This window comes from Littorina saxatilis, linkage group LG2 (assembly GCF_037325665.1).
Source record: "Littorina saxatilis isolate snail1 linkage group LG2, US_GU_Lsax_2.0, whole genome shotgun sequence".
In the NCBI taxonomy this organism is placed as follows: Eukaryota; Metazoa; Mollusca; class Gastropoda; order Littorinimorpha; family Littorinidae; genus Littorina; species Littorina saxatilis.
Window position 1 is genome coordinate 27,196,670 of NC_090246.1, and position 21,649 is coordinate 27,218,318.

The 21,649-nt window shown below is 40.7% G+C and overlaps 1 protein-coding gene across 1 annotated transcript; it reads right to left on the reverse strand.

Annotated features, from left to right (window-relative positions):
* Window positions 1-167: 167 nt before the first annotated feature.
* On the reverse strand, window positions 168-19,955 carry LOC138958641 (acyl-CoA Delta-4 desaturase-like). Its single transcript, XM_070329855.1, has 10 exons — window positions 19,604-19,955; window positions 18,536-18,625; window positions 15,973-16,170; window positions 15,424-15,525; window positions 12,814-13,000; window positions 10,727-10,803; window positions 10,331-10,428; window positions 8,180-8,359; window positions 7,320-7,445; window positions 168-4,643 (listed from the first exon to the last, which is right to left on the reverse strand). The coding sequence occupies exons 1-10, from the start codon at window positions 19,790-19,792 to the stop codon at window positions 4,595-4,597; spliced, it is 1,296 nt and encodes a 431-aa protein (XP_070185956.1). The 5' UTR covers window positions 19,793-19,955; the 3' UTR covers window positions 168-4,594.
* Between the last annotated feature and the right edge of the window lie 1,694 nt (window positions 19,956-21,649).

Sequence of the window (21,649 nt, forward strand, 5' to 3'; positions counted from 1 at the left end):
CGTCTTTTTTTTGTTGGTGGTCAATCGGTGTCCGAAGAATATTTTGTATACATGTATGAGTATAATGGCTGTTTTAGAAAAATTACCATTGATACTCCACACAGCAAAGGTGTTAAAAATGTGTTTTCATACACACACACACACAGAAAGAAATGACAAAAACACAGTTTAACAAATCAATTTTTTATTGTTGACAACTTCAGTCGAATACCTGTATTATATTTGTAGTACGTGACCATCTTTCTTTCTTTATTTGGTGTTTAACGTCGTTTTCAACCACGAAGGTTATATGGCGACGGGGAAAGGGGGGAGATGGGATAGAGCCACTTGTCAATTGTTTCTTGTTCACAAAAGTACTAATCAAAAATTTGCTCCAGGGGCTTGCAACGTAGTACAATGTATTACCTTACTGGGAGAATGCAAGTTTCCAGTACAAAGGACTTAACATTTCTTACATACTGCTTGACTAAAATCTTTACAAAAATTGACTATAATTATGCTATACAAGAAACACTTAACAAGGGTAAAAAGAGAAACAGAATCCGTTAGACGCCTCTTACTAGGGAGCATCGGGTAAATTCTTCCCCCTAACCCGCAGGGGGTAGTAAGTGACCAGAAAATGGCTGAATCACCCATTCAAATTAAAAATACACATGCAAAACCTGCATTAAATTTAAAGCCTGAGTGATCAGAAAAGACTGGACAGTCACAAAAGAATGTACTGAAACCTACCACCTGTATAATCAAAAATGATACTCAACATGCAGCCATAGTAATTATGAGGACTGAGGACTTAAAATACATTTGTTCCATAATAAACATAAACACCTACATGTATTCTTAACAAAAAAATTCCAAAAACATGGAATACAAAAAAATGACCCCCTAAAAAGTAGAATAACATGGTTTTTTGATATGTGTGCACTTGTTTTGCCTTATTTCTAATTAACACTTGTGGATTTTCTGTTAAAACAACATGGAATATGCAGAGGGCTATATATGTATATGCCCCTAACCTAGACATTAAATGAACTGAGTTAACCAAACAAAATGGACAGTACAAATACATTATTGCAAAGATTGCAGAGATTGTCAAAAGCTTTACCCTTAAAACATGTTCATGGCAATGCTCATGGGCATGGCAGCATGAAGGCCATATTGCAGTATGCTAATCATAGATATAAATATTCATATAAAACTGACACAGTTTAAAAAAAAAATAGCATATTAATTAAATTAATTAATTAAATTAACATAACATAAAAATAAATACAAGATTCTTATTAATACAGCTGCATCTTGAAAGATACAAATTCAAAACTGCAAACAAGAAGCATATAAAATTAATATTGACGTGCAAAAATATTGAGACTATGTACATAAACGCATAAAAAAGCTTTATACAAAGTATATTTCCTTGAGAAAATTTCATTAGACAAAAGTGTCGCACACACGATCAGATTTCAGCATAGGAAGGCAACACAAGACTGGGTGGCCGAGTGGTAACGCACTTGCGCTCGGAAGCGAGAGGTTGCGAGTTCGACCCTGGGTCAGGGCGTTAGCAATTTTCTCCCCCCCTTTCCTAACCTAGGTGGTGGGTTCAAGTGCTAGTCTTTCGGATGACATGAAAAACCGAGGTCCCTTCGTGTACACTACATTGGGGTGTGCACGTTAAAGATCCCACGATTGACAAAAGGGTCTTTCCTGGCAAAATTGTATAGGCATAGATAAAAAATGTCCACCAAAATACCCGTGTGACTTGGAATAATAGGCCGTGAAAAGTAGGATATGCGCCGAAATGGCTGCGATCTGCTGGTCGATGTGAATGCGTGATGTATTGTGTAAAAAATTCCATCTCACACGGCATAAATAGATCCCTGCGCCTTGAGTCCGAGTCTGGAGATACGCGCGCGATATAAGACTTCATATAACTATAACTATAACAAATAGAGAAACTAACCGACACAGGCCACCGGAATTCCATATTCAACTGTTCTCTCAGCAGTCTTGTTAAAAATGAGAAAGCATGACCAAAAGTTCAAATGGTCAGTCAGTAACATTTTAACAAACATTCAGCAGCTTATCTCCATGCATAGTTACGCTGATGGGGTCTATGTCGACCAAAAGAGTGGGATTCCCTGTAGGTGGAGTTCCTGGAGGGGGATTCCCTGTATACAGGGAATACCACAGGATTTAGTTTCTGTAGCGTGTCGCTGATATCGCTGAAAGTCACGTGATGCTTGGCGACATCGGTAGAATTTGATGTTTTTCAATCTTTTTTGATATTTCTTTGAAATTCGAGTATGGTTTGCAAGTTTTATTGAAAAACTCCACCCTGTGGGAATCCCACTCCAGGAACTCCACCTACAGGGAATCCCACTCTTTTGGTCGACATAGACCCCATCAGCCATAGTTACACTCACGCTGGCATATAATCATAAAAACACCAAATCCAAAAACAAAGAAATTTTAAAAAAAAACCGATTCATTCGCTTGTGGTTTACCAGCAAGCGGCCAAAAATTCAATCAAGCTAAGTTCTTGTCACAAATTGTTTGTCTGTGCACTTAAAAGACCATTGGGTTGATATAGTTGTTATTATAACGTATTGTTTTGTCAATAACAAACGTTCCAACAACTTACCTTTCTTGTTTTTTTATTCATAAAGACACCAGCTTAGGGATGTTCTACTGATAGATATATATATGTGTGATACAGATTGGTTATTGAACAATCACATTGGGTGATGATAGCATATTTGTAGTAATTAATCCAACAGATTGAATATTCAACAGAATAACCAGCAATGGTCCCAATTAAAATAAGGTTCTGTCCCAACAGAATCTGATTAGAAGCAGCAATGCGTGTCCTATGCCAGAAACTTGATCCAAATCTTGTAATATCACTGCCGACCAGCATGAATGGAATCTTGTAATTTGAAAAGATTGTCCGCAGGCGCTGTTCAATCTTTTCCAACACTTTATACATTCGACCTACATGTGCGTTTTATCCCTTCAAAATACTGCACACAGAACTAAATAGTACATATAACTTATGGCAAACAATTCTCATTGGCATTTTTGAACACCTACAGAATGTATCACAGATTGAGCTTTTTGTTACATGATTAAAAATGTAAAAGTGTGACAGATTCATGCAGCACGGACAGAATTATTTGTCAATACTGAACAATAACACCACATCTCATCTGTTTTTCAGACACACAAAAACAAAACAAAAACACTCATCACTCATAAAAACAATATATACATGACACGGGTGCATGAGCCTGGCATCAGAGGTCTCAAAACGACAAAGTAGTCACCAGGCTGTTTTTTCTTCTTTCCTTTTTTCACTGCATTCGGCTTGATGGCGTCATTGTCTTTCGGCAATACAGTTGCATATTTGTACATGTAGTCCAATACTGAAACCATATTGAGTATCTATTTATTATTTCCACTCCATAAGAATCCAAATAAGAGGCACTGGTAGTCAAAGATACCTTCCTTCTCAGTAAACTTTTACTGGTTAGTCACAGATCCTAATAATTTTTTCCCCATTCAGTACCAAATAAACTTGAGTTTGAACACTTAATTGCAGTCTTCTGTACGTTTAGATAGAGAACGTCTATGCTGCCAAAATGGGCCTTTACTGCAATGTACATTACACCTACACAATCTTTGATGCATTGTACACCATGTATACAACTGGCTCAGCCTTTGATACAATGCACACTCTACATCCATTTGGCTAATTCAAAAAGAAATGACTGACTATTTGTGTGTAGTCTTCGTGTACACTACATTGGGGTGTGCACGTTAAAGATCCCACGATTGACAAAAGGGTCTTTCCTGGCAAAATTGTATAGGCATAGATAAAAATGTCCACCAAAATACCCGTGTGACTTGGAATAATAGGCCGTGAAAAGTAGGATCTGCCCCAAAATGGCTGCGATCTGCTGGCCGATGTGAATGCGTGATGTATTATGTAAAAAAATTCCATCTCACACGGCATAAATAAATCCCTGCGCCTTGAATATGTGCGCGATATAAATTGCATAAAATAAAAAATTAAAAAATAAAAAAATAAATCCCTGCGCTTAGTCTTAGAACTGTACCCACGGAATACGCGCGATATAAGCCTCATATTGATTGATTGCTCGAGTCTTAAATTGTGTATCATACAGCATGATTCATCTTGCTGCTGACCCTGAACAGCGGATTTTGTTTAGGTGGTGGAGAGGAGGGGGGGTAGTTTAACCATGGTTACTTATAAATATATTTGTGATGCTGAATACACTCTGAATGCCAAGCATTGTCTATATATACAATTGGTTCATTCAAACATCATACTAAAACAATTCTCGATGGCAAATTGTTTCATTTATTATTGAACCCTCGTACGTTCAAGTTTTTCTGATAAGGTAGGTAGCTTATCCGGTTGTTGTAGGCTCAATGAGATTCAAGTGGAGTTTTCACCAGTTGCTTATTGACAGCATGTTTCTTGGATGTCTTGAACTGTTGTACCATCAAAGGGATCAAGGTACAAAATGTTGATGTTTAGATGTTTAGCTGCCAGTTATCTCGCAGAATTGTTCTATTCATGGTATGCATCATACCAGATTTTGCCAGATTTCTCCAGTGATCTGAAAACATAAAAACAGGACAAATTGCTATAAGATCTTCAAAAACATAAAAAAACAAATGATTGTAGTCATACCTAAAAGAAGTTGAAACAGACACATAGTAACAACGCATGCGCACGATAAAGTACCCAAGTTCACACTGCAGCAAAAGTCTCAAGGCTTGGAAACATGAATACACGCATGCAGAAAAAAGCAACAAAATATGGGTAGCGCCGTACTGTATGGCAGCTGGCTTTCTCGAGTGAGAAAGCAGCCCGAATTTCCGTGAGGGTAACCTCACAGGACTATATAAAAGCTTATCTTATCTTATCTTTCAAAGTATTATTTCATGCGAACTTCATCCATTACTTAGTTCACACGTCTACCATTACATCCCCAACCAGCTGGCCACAAAACTACTACAGCAGTCCCTCTCATGAACGGACACCCTTGGGCCATAGCAAAACTGTCCGTACATTGCAGGTGTCCGGTCACGGGAGGGGTGACCACACCACCCCCTCCCCCATACACACACAGAGACACACAAACAACAGCATTGAGTCTATGCTAATCACTTCTTGTGGCTGCTAAACAATAAACTCCTAATACTTCTTTAAACGTTCTGTAAAAATGATTTGTATGAAAAGTGTTGAAAAGAAGAGATAAAATAAATCCTCAAGGCAGTGAACACACTCACCATGCACTGACATACGAAAGCAGCCACACAAACACAGCACAGAGGAGCGTGTGCAGATGCCTTGCAAGAATAAGCTTGAAGACCAGTTTGAATAAATAGCAGCAGATAGAGCTGCATGTCATAATCATGTAATTTATTTTCATCTTGTCTGGCTTTATTGACTGCATGCCGATCATGTGGCATGGCAGTGACTTTTCACTCTTCAGTCGGAAATACACTGTACATAACACAGCTCTCACTCTCCCTCACTAAATGCCTACCCCAAGCCGTGACAACTGATGCTTGGAAATTGTGTGGAAGAGTACACCTCTCTATTTCTCTCCAATGCTCTTCCTGCTGACATGCAGTGACACCGGACACCCCACCGAGTTTAGCCAGCTACCCCTCCATCCCCCCCCCCCCTCCCTCCCTCTCTCTCTCACTCCCTCCAGCCATGTACTGTTTGGGGCTGTGGCCACAGAGGTCAGCTCCAACTGTTCACTCAGAGCAAAACCAGTTCGCAGCCGGTAATTTCCGCGCATATGTAAATTCCGCGCTTGTAAAATACATGTATGCTCCGCGCAATATCGGGTTGTAACTTCCGCGCACGAATTACTGGTTCGGCTCATACAACTTGCGCGCGTACTCACAGTCCCTACGGTTAGCACTTTTCACTGACTGCTCATTGACTGTTCACGAAGGCAGAAACTGCTGGAACTGGGGAGACTGCAGCAACGATACAACACGGGGGAAATCGACAGGAAGGAATACGTCAAGTCCATGGCCTGGAAAAATTTGCCGGCCATGCTGTGACTTCCCCCCTCTTGTACCTTTGCTGCAGTCTCTGTGACTGTGATACCAGACACCCGAAATTTCTGTAATTTCTGTTATATAATAAGTGAACAAAATATTCTTATACGCATGGTTTAAGTCTTCATTCGTTTTTATCGACTTGTCTGTGTAATAAAGACGTGTTCAATATATAGATATACAAGTGTCAGTTTTCATGGATATACAAGTGTCAGTTGTTAATGTCTCAATGTCTCACATTTGACCGAGCAAAGACACGCGCGCTAGTTTCACATCACATTTTGCTAAAACACGCGCGCATCTTACATATACACCACGCGCGGGAGTTTCACATGCGCGGAAGCTTCAAAATTGGGAAAGTGCGCTGAGTGTTCATGCACCCAACCAGTTGACTGTGTCGTAACTTTTGACAAAGCAAGACAACTGAAGGGTTCACAGATTAGGCAACCGACTCATGGTCAAGGCTGAGGGGAAACAAGAGTATCTTGTCAATGAAAGAGGTTACACACAGACACACGATGCTGAGAACTGTGGCCGGTTTTTCACGAGTCTCTTTCGCTCAGGACCTTCATCGACTGTGGTTTCTGTTGTTTACGTCAACAGACAAGAATAATGAGCACAGTGCAGTTTCATGTTGGCATCTTCGCATGTACTCCACTTCTGACCAAAACTACCCCCCCCTCCTGATGGGTACAGGTGCACTCAAGTTACCAGTGACTGTCGTCACGCCATTGTGGCTGTGATCTTTGTACCAAGAGCCGGACTGCTCTGTTATCGATTTTGTTGTGGTGAAAATTTGACGATGGTCTGTCCGTACATTGGAGGTATGACCTGCTGTTGGGACCGAAAATGAGTGTCCGCGTCCACGTTTTGCAGGTGTCCGTTTAAGGGGGGGCAAATATAGAAGGAAAACACTCCGTGCCGAGCAAATGTGTCCGTACATGTCAGGTGTCCGCTCACGCCGGGGGCCGTACATTGCAGGGACTGCTGTATAACTAACGGGAAATAACTCAATCAATAGCAACGTCCATAAACATGAGAAAGCAAAGAATGATCTCCCTTCAAAGGTATTGGAGTAATTTGTCGCATACATTTACAAAGGTTTCATGTGCGTGCGAGTGGATGTGTGTATGCATGAGTGTTTTTATACTGGTTTGGGATTGAATCAGGAAAAGGTGATAACACCATACGTTGACTAAATCACTAGTTACCTGACAACGTCACCCCAGGCACTGAGAAGAGGTTTGCAACAATATGGAATGCCATGTTTCTCACACATGGATCGTACAAAAGGAGCCACCTTAATGTAGTTGTGTCTTGGCATTGTTGGGAACAAGCTGCAACAGTTCAAACAAACTCTTGTAAATGACGGATATCAAATGCAGAGAGAAATCTGAAAAAGCTTGCAAAACAATTATGGAGAGGGAGAGAGGGAGAGAGGGAGAGGGAGAGAGAGAGAGAGAGAGAGAGAGAGAGAGAGAGAGAGAGAGAGAGAGAGAGAGAGAGAGAGAGAGAGAGAGATTGAGAGATAGAGAGAGAGAGATAGAGAGAGAGAGAGAGAGAGAGAGAGAGAGAGAGAGAGAGAGAGAGAGAGAGAGATTGAGACAGTCGGAGATTGATGGAGAAAACAGATAAACACTTGAAAAGACACTTTTAGTGAATAATAGGATCTTTTCTGTATTCGGTTGGCCTTCTGCTTGTGTGAACATTGAATTACAGACACAGCCCAAATACAAAACTTTAACCTTCAAACTGAAAGGCCGATATCCTTACCATTTGGCTATTGTAGGCTATCCGGTTAAGAACATTGCCTCAATTGTGTTCCACTGTGCAACAAACCATGAGCCAAAGAGAACAAATCAGCCCTGAAAGTCCAAAAATGCTTCTCAAAATTCACTAGCCAGAGAGCACATTTTACATGCCAAACAAACCATTTGTTTCAACAACTTTACTCGCAGCTGGCGAGTAGATGAACATTTCTACTTGCTAGTTACATGTTTCTACTCGCCATGGCAAGTAAAATTTCACCACTTTCAGGGCTGCAAAACAAAGCTAACCAAAGCGTACTCACTGGTGCTCAATCTGATAGTTGAGATGACCAGTGAACCAGTCGAGGAAGGGAGTGGAATCGACGTTGCACGTGGTGTGAAGCTGCATGGTAAACCAGTCTTCATCCTTCCTGTCACGCTTGATGTCCATCGGTATGTGGCTCATCTGTGTGACCCATGTAAACCAGTGGCTCTCAATCATCCTGGAAGACAAACCAAACAATTACGGTATTTTCTAAGGCCCGACTTTTTTCCTCGAGTTTGACCCCTGGCCTTGTATAAGGAAACGCCTAATCCGTGTATGAAATACGAAAAAAAATCAAAGAGACCGCCTGAGTACCAGTCAAACAACTTGTGATAATGCATGTTTCAGCCACTAGGTACTACCCTGGCCAAGTTTCCTCTCAAGACATCAAAGAGACCGCCCCATAGGTTAAACTCGGTCACTGACCCCAGTGCAGGAAGTGTTTCCTCTCTCAGATATGACAGGGGAACCACCTGTCATAGCTAAAACTGGGTCATTGACCCCTGGGAAGAAGGTCAGTGTCAAGGCATCACAATGGACCTGCCTTTGATCTCACCGCACACACAGAGCACACATATTTCCACTCTGTATTCTTCCTTTGATGTGCCGCTTCATTCTTCACCGTTAGTTACCGGTATACTTTTTCAATTTTGGTGCGCCCTATGGGCCCCCTGCGCCCAATGGGTGACTGGAATACAATTTTTTTTAAAAAGAGGGGGGTGAGCCTTATGCGCTGTAGCGCCTTGTAACCCGGAAAGTACGGTAATCAAGACCCTAGTCAGTTTCAGTTTGTGAAATGACAGTTACACATTGTCTGTGTCTGGCACTGAACCAAGTTTTCCAGTTTATGTCAAAAATAAGAAAGATGAAATTCTATGACAGTTACATATTGTCTGTGTCAGGCCCCTAACCCATTTCTATGACAGTTACATATTGTCTGTGTCAGGCCCCTAACCCATTTCTCTAGTTAATGTCAAAAATAAGGGAAATCAAATTCAATTTGTCAACCAGTCCCTATTTCTGTTCATTCATCCTGTCCGTTCTTCCCTCCATCCAAAAAATAATTGACAGTAAAAACAGATGTGTGAGAGCACAAGTCTCAATCATCTTAAAACACTAACTTATGATCTTATGTACCAATCTATCAACGCTCTCAATGAAAATACAAATTCCACATGCACTAGTACTAAACAGGTGCACATGACATTTCCTTGATTTAGCCCACAAAAACAATCATGTGTGCGTGCGTTTGTGTGAGTGTGTGTGCGATGGTGTTTCATATCTATGTTTAGCAGTATTTGTGATTCTAGTTGATAGCGATCGATTGATTTGAATGTGTATTGTGCATGTGATTGTTTTTTTGTTTATTTGAAGATTCTTTAAATGTGTATTGTTGCTGTAATGAAGATTTATAAATAATAATAATGGTATATAAAAAAATCAACAAATCAGTAAACAAATACATGACTTTGTATTTGTTTACTGATTTGTTGATTTTTGTATATACCCTTATTATGATTTATAATTATAGCATTGGTCTATCCGTCACTTAGAAATTGCTCAGTTTGTAAGCACTGGACTTGTGGTCCTCTGGTCACAGGTTCAAATCCATGTCAGGACAGACACAGGTCAACTTTATGTGCATACCCTGAAACAGTATCCATGTCCCACTACTGTTTTACCACTGTGTTGTGTAAAAGACCTCAGTCATTCTGCCAGAAGTGTAAGTGGTTGCATGAACACACACACACACACACACACACACACACACCACCTGGATACGACTCTAGTTGCAGCTTGCCAGTGAGGAGAAAACCAGAATTTCCCAGCAATAGGAGAAGTGAAGAAAATAAGCCCACACACACAAAAATGTAGTTACCCCCCCAAAGAGCTGTTGTTATCCCAAGATTACAAAAGCTAGTTATTGCTCAACAACAAAAATTTAAAAAGCTTTTTTTTCTGAGGATGAAAGTCGATTGTTCATTTCAATGCTTTATATTCTCTCAGGTGCCAGAAGTCTGGTTCTAAATAACTCTCACTTACTCCATTACACAAGTTGTATGCAGTTAGAGCACTATAACGTCCCTATGTTTATGAGATATTTTCTGCTGAGCAAAATTGAGAGATGATAATTTCACATTATACAGACCTGGCCAGCATGTAGAAAAAAAAGGTTCCCCATCCCCCAAGGAAAGTGGCGTAGGCAGTGGACAGCCACATAAAGAAGCCAAAAGTCAGGAACAGATCCTGCAAGCAAAATCAACATATCACAAACAGGCCATTCAAGTAACAACTTTTTTTTTTAAACAAGCAAAAGAAAAAAAATGTTTGGCGTTTCATGAGCAACACAAAATTTGACTTTTAGTAATTTTCAACAAACATCTGATTATGGCTAGTTTACCTTATATGGTGAACATTCTGTCAGAAAGTCATCCATTTCTTTCTCAGTCAACCTATGTTAAATACACATGAACAAATGTCAACAAACTGATGAAGGACTTATAAGAGCTGTTCGACATGACAATGTTCACACAGCAAAACTTACAAGATAGTCCCTGCGCCTCACACAGAAGTAGATAACCTCATAATGGAAGTAGAGAGGCAGCAACAAGGGTGGTCCCACTGAAAAAGCAAAAGAAAATATTGTCACGGTCATAGGAAAATTGGATATCTCAATTTTTGAAGTTTTGAGAAAAGCAAGATTTTGGAAAAGGCTCAAGTCAAGGCAGTTAGGCACCTCTACTCTAAAACAGAAGAATTATGCTAGTTTTACAGGTGACTTCTTCCCCACATTTTCACATGTTATAGAAGTGATCAGGTGGCATACAATGGACTCTCAACTGCAAAACTGTGTTACTATAAGTTAAGCAAAATTTTCTTCTGATAATTGTGCTGATATACTGGTGAAAAACAAACCTACATAATTATATCCACAATAGTTTCGCCTTTGCAGCATTTGAATAACTCAGTAGGGAGCGCGCTGGATTTGTATCCAGTTGGCCGCTGTTAGCGTGAGTTCGTCCCCACGTTCGGCGAGAGATTTATTTCTCAGAGTCAACTTTGTGTCCGCGAAACCCCCCCCCCTCCCTCCCCGCCCCCCCCCCCCCCCCCGCCCCCCCCCCCCCCCCCCCCCCCCCCCCCCCGCCCCCCCCCCCCCGCCCCCCCCCCCCCCCCCCCCCCCCCCCCCCCCCCCCCGTGTGTACACACAGGCACAAGACCAAGTGCGCACGAAAAAGATCCTGTAATCCATGTCAGAGTTCGGTGGGTTATAGAAACACGAAAATACTCAGCATGCTTCCTCCGAAAGTGGCGTATGGCTGCCTAAATGGCGGGGTAAAAACGGTCATACACGTAAAATTCCACGAGTGCAAACCACGAGTGCACGTGGGAGTTTCAGCCCACGAACGCAGAAGAAGAAGAAGAAGAAGAATAACTTAGTTAAAAGGCCAGCCAGATCAAGGCCATCACCGAACATGTCTTTTCTTATATTCCCACAAAATGATTAGGTTGCACATGTCAAAATAGAGTATGCATGCACAATCAAACATGCAAGCACATGCACAGACATACACATACCCACTGCAATGCACACACCCTCTTACTTGTGGTACTGTTGTATTTTTATATTTAGTCAAGTTTTGACTAAATATTTTAACATCGAGGGGGAATCGAAACGAGGGTCGTGGTGTATGTGCGTGCGTGTGTGCGTGTGTGTGTGTGTGTGTGTAGAGCGATTCAGACTAAACTACTGGACCGATCTTTATGAAATTTGACATGAGAGTTCCTGGGTATGAAATCCCCGAACGTTTGTTTCATTTTTTTGATAAATGTCTTTGATGACGTCATATCCGGCTTTTCGTGAAAGTTGAGGCGGCACTGTCACGCCCTCATTTTTCAACCAAATTGGTTGAAATTTTGGTCAAGTAATCTTCGACGAAGCCCGGACTTCGGTATTGCATTTCAGCTTGGTGGCTTAAAAATTAATTAATGACTTTGGTCATTAAAAATCTGAAAATTGTAAAAAAAAATAAAAATTTATAAAACGATCCAAATTTACGTTTATCTTATTCTCCATCATTTGCTGATTCCAAAAACATATAAATATGTTATATTCGGATTAAAAACAAGCTCTGAAAATGAAATATATAAAAATTATTATCAAATTTTTTTTTTCGAAATCAATTTAAAAACACTTTCATCTTATTCCTTGTCGGTTCCTGATTCCAAAAATATATAGATATGATATGTTTGGATTAAAAACACGCTCAGAAAGTTAAAACGAAGAGATGTACAGAAAAGCGTGCTATCCTTCTCAGCGCAACGAATACCCCGCTCTTCTTGTCAATTCCACGGGCACTGCCTTTGCCACGGGCGGTGGAGTGATGATGCTACGAGTATACGGTCTTGCTGCGTTGCGTTGCGTTCAGTTTCATTCTGTGAGTTCGACAGCTACTTGACTAAATATTGTATTTTCGCCTTACGCGACTTTATTTAGACATGCCATGGGTCTGCAACATTCTCTCTCTCTCTCCGACTCTCTCTCTTTCTCACACACCCACCCACCCACCCTTACACACACACACCACAACAGAAACAACTGCACACACCAACCAGGACACCATATTAACTTACACAAAAAGAAGTACTTGTGCTGGAAGTTGTACGGCATGAATCCCTTCTTCTTTTCACCCCATAGTTTGGGCATCTCATCGCCCATAAGGAAGAGGTAAGCGATATCAATATCTGGGTCCTTGGACAGCTTGTTGGGCTTGGCATGATGCTGGAAGTGACGGAAGTTCCACCAGTGAGACGAAGCACCCTGCAAATGAAGCATTTTTCACATTAAAAACATATGGGTTTACGAGTACAGTAGTTTTTAAGCATATAACCACGTCATGTCCCAAATAGCCTCTAGTTCAGGGGACAGATAAACTAAGTTAGCATAGCATAGCAGAGTACAGTGGAACCCCCCTTCTAAGCTTTTTCTGTCTTTTAACCTGCCTGACACTGCAACTGCAAGGCAATTTTCCTTGTTTTTATAAGGACAGTAAAATCTTTGAATTTTGAAAAAAGTTGAAATTGCACAACTCTATATCACAGTTTTCTGTCAATGCAGCTATATATATGTAGACAACAGTGAAGAGCTTTAAACCGATTTGATATCAAAATCTACTCATAATAACTGAGAATCTTCCTCGTTTTATTAAGGCTTTGACTGTTCACAAATCTATTCATATTTCAAAGTCTTACAGCGCTGATGTCCAACGGTCTCAATTTAATTCTCAACCTCGGTAGTGTGAACACTCCCATGAGTTACTGCCCTTGAATCTACTTCCCTCTTCAGATCATCACACAGCTGTCAGGCAGAAAAGCTTCTTCTTCTGCATCTCAGGCTGCTGCTCCCATGTACACTCTTTTTTGCACGAGTGGGCTTTTATGTGTAAAACTGTTTTCCCCCTGTCATTAAGGCAGTCATACTCTGCTCAGGGAGTGCATTGTAAAGGATTGCTTCTTTTTAGTTCATTAGAAACACGCGAGTGCCGAGACTACTATAATCCCGTCACGCGGGTCCGAGATTACCGAGACTATCTACGTCAGAAAGATGTACGTCATTTCTTTCAGCCACAATTCGTTCTTTTATTGCAGACTTCGAAAGAAAAGAAAATGTCGTGTCTGATTAAATTAATTCAACTTGTAGTTCCTAGCGACGAATTGTTTATGCAACCGAATTGTTTATGCATCGCTAAGCAACTACTTAAAAACGGAAACGCCGGAAGTAAAAGAAAAGGCCGTTGAGATCAACAGACCAGGCAAGATTCGGAGAGCTCCAGATTCTCGCGCAGAACTAGACGTTACTAACGCCGCAGAAGAAGGAAGTCGTTATCCCAGAGGGAGAACCCGTTTCGCTGTCTTGAGAGGTAACTAGTCTGTTAGTTAGTCGTGGATTTCGATCAAGAACGAACCAGATAATATCATATTCAAATAACCAAAGGGAAGTAATCGCTCTTAATGCATACGACATGTGTAATAGAGTAAGCGAGAGTTGTACGGAACCTTTTCTCCTGGCACCTGAGAGAATGATGAGCATGTGAGCTTGCGGTGATCATCTTTTTTTGAGGATGAAAGTCGCTTGTTCATTTCAATGCTTGTTATTCTCTCAGGTGCCAGGAGAAAAGGTTCCGTACAACTCTCGCTTACTCTATTACACATGTCGTATGCATTAAGAGCGATTACTTCCCTTTGGTTATTTGATATCTTAACATCGCTCTGCCTCATTCTGTTTGAGATTCATATTCATTCGTAGCAAAGAATGGGTGTAGGTGTGTTCTTTCTTCACTTAGTTTTGTCGTAGAATGAATATTGATAAAATTGTCATTTAGGGAATGTCTGATATTTAACAGCTTCTACGTTTGATCGCAGGTTCGTGCACGGGAAGACGAACAAGCAAGATAACCGACAGAGCTACGTATTTGGAAGCGTCATTTTACGTCATCGTCGTCATGGATTTCATCGTCATCATGGATTCCATCATCATGATTCCTGTAGACATGGTTCATCACCAATTGTCGAGAGTCGTCTCTGCAGACTGTGATCATCCACTGTAAATGGATCCTTCTTCGTTATAATAAGGAAGTACATTTTTATATATCTGTTTCATTACCTCCAAGTAACCAAAGAACTTTCATCGTCGTCATTTGGAATTGTATGATAATGAGCCACGTTTCCGGAGAATAATATTGATGTCAAAATCAATGAACAATAACCATATGGTGTTGTGAAGTGAAGAACTGAATCTAAGATATATTATTAATGCATGACCTGAGTCAACCTTGTGTAAGGTCGAAGAGCAATTAAAATAAATTATAATTCATGCTGTTGATTTCTGTCCTAAATTGCCTTGGACAATATCAGCCGATAGCTCAATCGTAATTGAAAGTCAAATATGGGATTTTAGTATTAGAACAAAAAAATCCGCATAACATGCATGCTGTGTACTTTTGAGTTCCCGAAACCCACCAAACTCTGACATGGGTGACAGCATCATTTCTGTACGTACTTGGTCTCGTGCTTGCATGTACAAACAAAGGGGGATAAAGTACTAGCAGGTCTGCACACAAGCTTTCTCGGAAGCTTGGAAAACTCTCTGCCTTTATACAAACAAACCCAGCTTGGTTTCTCTCCCTTTCCCTCTCTGTCCCTCAGCTGTACACTTTAACATATTGAAACATCACAGCAACATACCTTTACGAGTCCTACAACGAGGTGATGGAACCAATGGTTGACAGAAGTATTCTTGAACACACTGGCATGGCCGTAATCGTGCTGCGTCCAGCCTGCCTGGGCCTGTTTAGGAAAAAATGAAATTGTAAGATAGTGCGTGAGGTACTTGTTTATACTTTTCAATGCATGGAATGACCAGTTTCTGATAAAGGTGACATCATAAGCTTGAACATAAGAAAGCTAGAAAATATACACGCAAACTGTGTCTCTGTTTCTTCCTGCAAAATCAGTATAATAACTCACAGTGTACACAACATTACTTACAATGACTTCATACTTTGTCTTCTTTGTTCACTAGATTAGGATGGCCGAACAGGGGCTCTCTATAACTTTCAGAGACTTGTTCATTATTTTGGTAGGGTTGCAGAAATTTGAAAACTGTGAATTTGCGCTTTCATATATCTTGTTAATTTATCTTATAATTGTATTTATACACACAACTTTATCATCAGTGCGTAAGATCAGAATTCAACCCACGTCCTTCACTAGTTTTTCAAATGACGTATTCACCTGTGATGTTGCGAATAGTAGTACAGCAGCAGACCAGGGTAGCCAGCCGGTTCCAAAGTACCAGAGAACAAAGACAGGCGATAGAAAGAGGGCTACAACATGAGCTAAGTGGAAAGTGAAGAATGCTGGGTTTGGTTTCAGCCAGCCTTTTCTCTCCACCATCTCACGCAGCTCACGGAAATCTTCCTGAACACTAGTCTGAAAAGATAAAAACAGTATGTACAGTAAGTCTTGAACTTGGTTTAATAGAAAAAACCTGTTAATTCTGATTTATCCTCTGCATAGACATCATCCAAAACAAGAAGAGCAAACGCTCGATCGAGTCACTTTCGCAGTTCTGAATATTATATGAGGCATCAGATGGACAGGAAGAAATTGCTATTCACAACACAATGAGTCACGTTCACATAAAATTTGAGCCCGGTCACTTTTATAGTTTCCGAGAAAAGCCCAACGTTAAGTTGTGTGTTGCCGAACAGAAAAGGCTAGTTATCTCCCTTGTTTTTCTGATAACGTTCGTAAAAGGCTACAGATGTAAATACTTTGATGTAAAGAATAATCCTACAAAGTTTCAATCACATCCGATGAACTTTGTCAAAGATATAAAATGTCTAATTTTTCCTTTGACGCTGACCTGTGACCTTGAAAAAGGTCAAAGGTCAACGAAACCATCGTTAAAGTGTAGAGGTCATTGGAGGTCACGACTAAACAAAATATGAGCCCGATCGCTTTGATAGTTTCCGAGAAAAGTCCAACGTTAAGGTGGTGTCTACGGCCGGCCGGCCGGACGGCCGGCCGGACAGACTAACACTGACCGATTACATAGTCACTTTTTCTCAAGTGACTCAATAAAACTGAATGTCTGTTCAAAACTAAGCTTCAAATTCTTGTTTGTCGCAAACATTTACTGCAGAAAAGGAATGTTAGAAGTAATGCTCATAAATATATATATATATATATATCTATATATATATACGACTTGTGTCTGTCTGTCTGTCTGTGTGTCTGTGCGCGATGCGCGGCCAAGGTTCTCGATGGATCTGTTTCAAATTTAGTGATCATATTCAGGTACACCCTGGACACAACCTGGTCGATGAGATATTTCAACACGTGCTCTCAGCGCTGAACCGATTTTTTGTTGTTGTTGTTGTCTGGATCCACTACCAGTAACTCTTCCTTATCTTCTCCAGTGTTTTCAGCCGCGATTATCTCCCTTCCTCCGTGTGGCGTCAATCCATATTCCCGTTACTACGTTACTATTTTTAGAAGGTCACTGCACGTTACTATTTTTAGAAGGTCTCCAGTGTTTTGCGCTTTTATCTCCTTTCCTTCGTGAAGCCGGCGTACACCCGGCAAAGCCGGGTCCCAGGCGCAGCCTGGTATTCGGCTCTACTTCTTCCCGGCGAAGCGGGTAATCATCTAGTCTTATATATATATACGACTAGTGTCTGTCTGTCTGTTCGCGATGCACGGCCAAAGTCCTGGGTGGATCTTTTTCAAATTTGGACACTGTATTCAGCAGGCATGAAAACTGAAAATAAAAAAATACTGAAAACAAAATTCGAAGGCGCATAGCGGCAAGTTTCGCAGGCGCGAAGCGCCAAGACTTCAAGGGGGGTCCGGGGGCATGCCCCCCCGAATTTTTTTTTTTTTTCAAGGGTGCAATTTGGTGCAATCTGGGGCTATCTGAGCCTTAAAATTGGATTCAAACATGGCCCCAAAACTATTTTACTATAACTATGACTAGGGAAAAAAAAAAAAAAAAAAAAGAAAACAAAAACGGAAAAATACGGAAAAAAAAAAAAAAATACGGTTTACTTTTTTCGAAAATACGGAAAATACGGAGAATTTTCATGCCTGTTCAGCTACACCCTGGACACAACCTCATCGATGAGATATTTCAACACGTGCTCTCAGCGCTGTGCGCTGTGCGCGCTGAACCGATTTTGTTTGTTTTTTGGTCTGGATCCACTACCAGTAACTCTTCCTTATCTTCTCCAGTGTTTTCAGCCGCGATTATCTCCCTTCCTCCGTGTGGCGTCAATCCATATTCCCGTTACTACTTTTAGAAGGTCAATGCACGTTACTATTTTTAGAAGGTCTCCAGTGTTTTGCGCGTTTATCTCCCTTCCTTCGTGAGCCGGCGATGCCGGCGTACACCCGGCAAAGCCGGGTCCCCGGCGACAGCCGGGTATTCGGCTCTACTTCTTCCCGGCGAAGCGGGTAATCATCTAGTAATATATATATATATATCTTTAATATACGTTTTCTCACTTTAATTGTTCAACAACATTTGAGACAGTCTTTTCATATATTTCATTTTCAGACCCAAAAAAAGCCTGAACAAAGGCCTGAAAAAATAGGAGGTGTATAATCAAATTAGGAGATTTTTTACGCAATAAATCAGAATAATCAACTTCTAATTCAAAGAGAGGAGGACTTGCAAGGAAGAAAATGTTACATTAGAGGGCTTTAAATCAGAGGTTTCACAGTTGTTGGCACACCAATATGTCACATTTCAACTTGTATCAGAATAAATGAACATTTCAGAAGTTGCACTCACAGGTTTATAGTCCACCACATCTCCAATATAGAGCGGAGCGAGGAATTTTGACACAAACTCTTTGTTGTTGTGGAATGCTGTCCATGCGTCCTGAAAAAACAAAAAAGTTTTAGTTTATTTCATTCAAAACATAAATAATAAATGACCTTTTTTTCGGTTGCTTTCTAATGCTGTCATTTAATATAACAGCATTAATAAGAAAGGGTACTATTCAGCAAAAAAAGATGTTTACCATCATGCAGCAGATAAAAAATGTCTTTCACTATTATTAAACCCAAAGCTTTGCTTAAGGGGTCTACGTCGACCACAAATGGATGTATTCCTGGTAGGTGCATTTCCTGTAGGTGTTTTTCCTGTATGTACAGGTAATACACCCAGACAGATTCTGTGTAGGATATAAGTACGATACCGCTAAATCTTGTGCCAAGCGTGTGACTGCCATTAAGTGATTTGAATTACCTTAGAGTTACTTCCCTGTCTCAAATTGCAGTTCGACAGGAGAATCTTTCAGAATTCCTGAATCTGTAAACAGCATTCGGCCAATCAAATTGGATTTCAAAGAAATACAGAAAAAGATTGAAAAACAACAAATTCTACCAGTGTCGCTAACATCAATTAAATGATCGCCGAAACACTACAGAAAATACACCTACAGGGAATACACTCACTTTCGGTTGTCATGATAGACCCCTTCAACCAAAAATTCCCTCAAGTGTCTTAACAAAAGCGACAGAGTACATTTATAACACCTTTAAGTACTTCTGACAGAACTTCATTAAACCAGAGCTGTACCTAGGCCTATACCAAGCAATTAACAATTACTTCTACAACTGTACAAGTATCCGGGAAAGCAACTAAATAAAAAAAAATTAAAAGAAGAAGAGGAAACCAAGGTATCAGTTATATGACAATATGAAACTGTCTAGTACTTCTAAAACAAAGCTGTCAAATAGTACACTTCGCTAAAGAACTTCAAATCACATGTTGAAACATGCGCATGAGTGTGCCTCTTGGTCCGCACTGATGTATCGTATCCCTTCCGTTTTAAAATCAGCGAATCATACTCACTGATGCATCTTCGCCGGCATAGTGACTGATGACTTTAGCACCCCCGGGATGTCGTTTGGCAAAGTTGGTGATGTCGTACGCTTTTCCTTGAATCACCAACCATTTGTCGTCCCTCTGTTTGTGCTCGTTTACTTCCTCAATTGTTACCGTCCGACGGCCATTTTCACCGGCTCTGCCTCCTCTGCCCATTGTGAAGTAAGAAAGCCAAACGACTGTCAATTTTGTTTAAACTCTGGGGATACTCAATGCGTTAGCAAACTGTCACCGCACAGGTCATTTACGCAGAACACAGTTGCCGAGTCGCGTCGCACCCCTGGGCCTGCTTTGACAAGTTCAAGGTGAAGGTCGATCAACACTCTTCTTTAGCTCGGATTTTTCTCAAAAAGAAGTGAGCAATATCTTGCAAAACTAACCTAACCTTTCAGGAAAAAATATTTTTAAAATATTGTATGTGTAAGCGTTTAATATTTTCTAATATATTCATTCACGGTAAGCTAAGAAACTTTATTAAAATAATAACTTTTCAAAGAATGCCCTCCGATAAATATCCAGGTGTTGTTTTGAATTGACCACCATTCACATAATGGCGTGGTATTACCATAGAGACTACTTTCTGTTTAGCGTGCACTGCTTTCATAACAGAGTAAAACACTAGTTACGTGCACGGGAGCATGAACGTATTGAGGCGCCTTTTATAACCGAGGCAGTGTTTCCGTTCAGATTGTTGTGGTTGAGTAAGGCATACTTCACGGGTTCACCATTCGTCAGTACGTGCTTTAGCAGTTCAGGCTGACTGTGCTCCAGCAGTCGAGCGATCTTGTGTTCGGGCATGAAAATTATGTCATTGTTTGTCAGGGGCGTTCTTTTGTTTGGTAATGGTTATAAAACGTAAACGTACTCCATTGACAACCGTTTGCTGAATCTTAGTGGGGAAACTCGAAACTGGGTGACTGCAAGCCATGCGCTGTCGATCAGTTTCGATCGGTTCTACTTGTCTCCGAAAACCCCCGAAAAACTCAATCAATCAATCAATCAATCAATATAAGGTTTATATCGCGCGTATTCCGTGGGTACAGTTCTAAGGGCAGGGATTTTTATTTTTTTTTATTTTATGCAATAAGGGTAAAAGGAGAAACAGAATCCGTTAGTCGCCTCTTACGACATGCTGGGGAGCATCGGGTAAATTCTTTCTCGTCCCAACCAATATGGGACTTCCCCTAACCCGCGGGGGGTAGGTGTGTGTGTGTGTGTGTGTGTCCGATGTGTGTGTGTGTGTGTGTGTGAACCCGTGCGTGTGTGTGTGCATATGCCTGCGTCCGTGTGTGTGTGTGAGTGACAGTGTGTGTGTGAGTGACAGTGTGTGTGTGCGTGTGTTGCTGTGTGTGTGTGTGTGTGTGTGTATCAGTGTGTGTGTGTGTGTCAGTGTGTGTGTGTGCCTGCGCCTTTGCTTCTGTGTGTGTGTTTGTGTGTGTGTCTATGTCTGTGAGTGTTTGTGTGTGTGTCTATGTCTGTGAGTGTGTGTATGTGTGACGGTGTGTGTGTATACGTGTGTGTGTCTTTGTCTGTAAGTGTGTGTACAGTGTGTGTGTGTGTGTGTGTGTGTGTGTGCTTACTTGTGGGTGTGTTTGTGTTTCTGTGTGTGTTTTTGTGTTTCTGTGTTCGCGGGCGCGTGTGTGCCGGTTTGTATGGAAAGCCGTTTGGCTCATAACCATTACACGCGTAATAAAACATAAATACACGTGTAATAAATAATTGATACACGTGTAATAAATGATTAATGCACGTGTAATAATCATTTTTACGCGTGTAATAAATAATTCATACACGTGTAAGAAATGATTAAATACGCGTGTAATAAATATTTCATGCGCGTGTAAGAAATGATTAAATACGCGTGTAATAAATATTTCATGCGCGTGTAAGAAATGATTAAATACACGTGCAGGAAATAGTATATACGCGTGTAAGAAATGATTAAATACACGTGTAGGAAATTATTTAAATACACGTGTATTTAATCATTACATACACCCGTAATAAACTTAA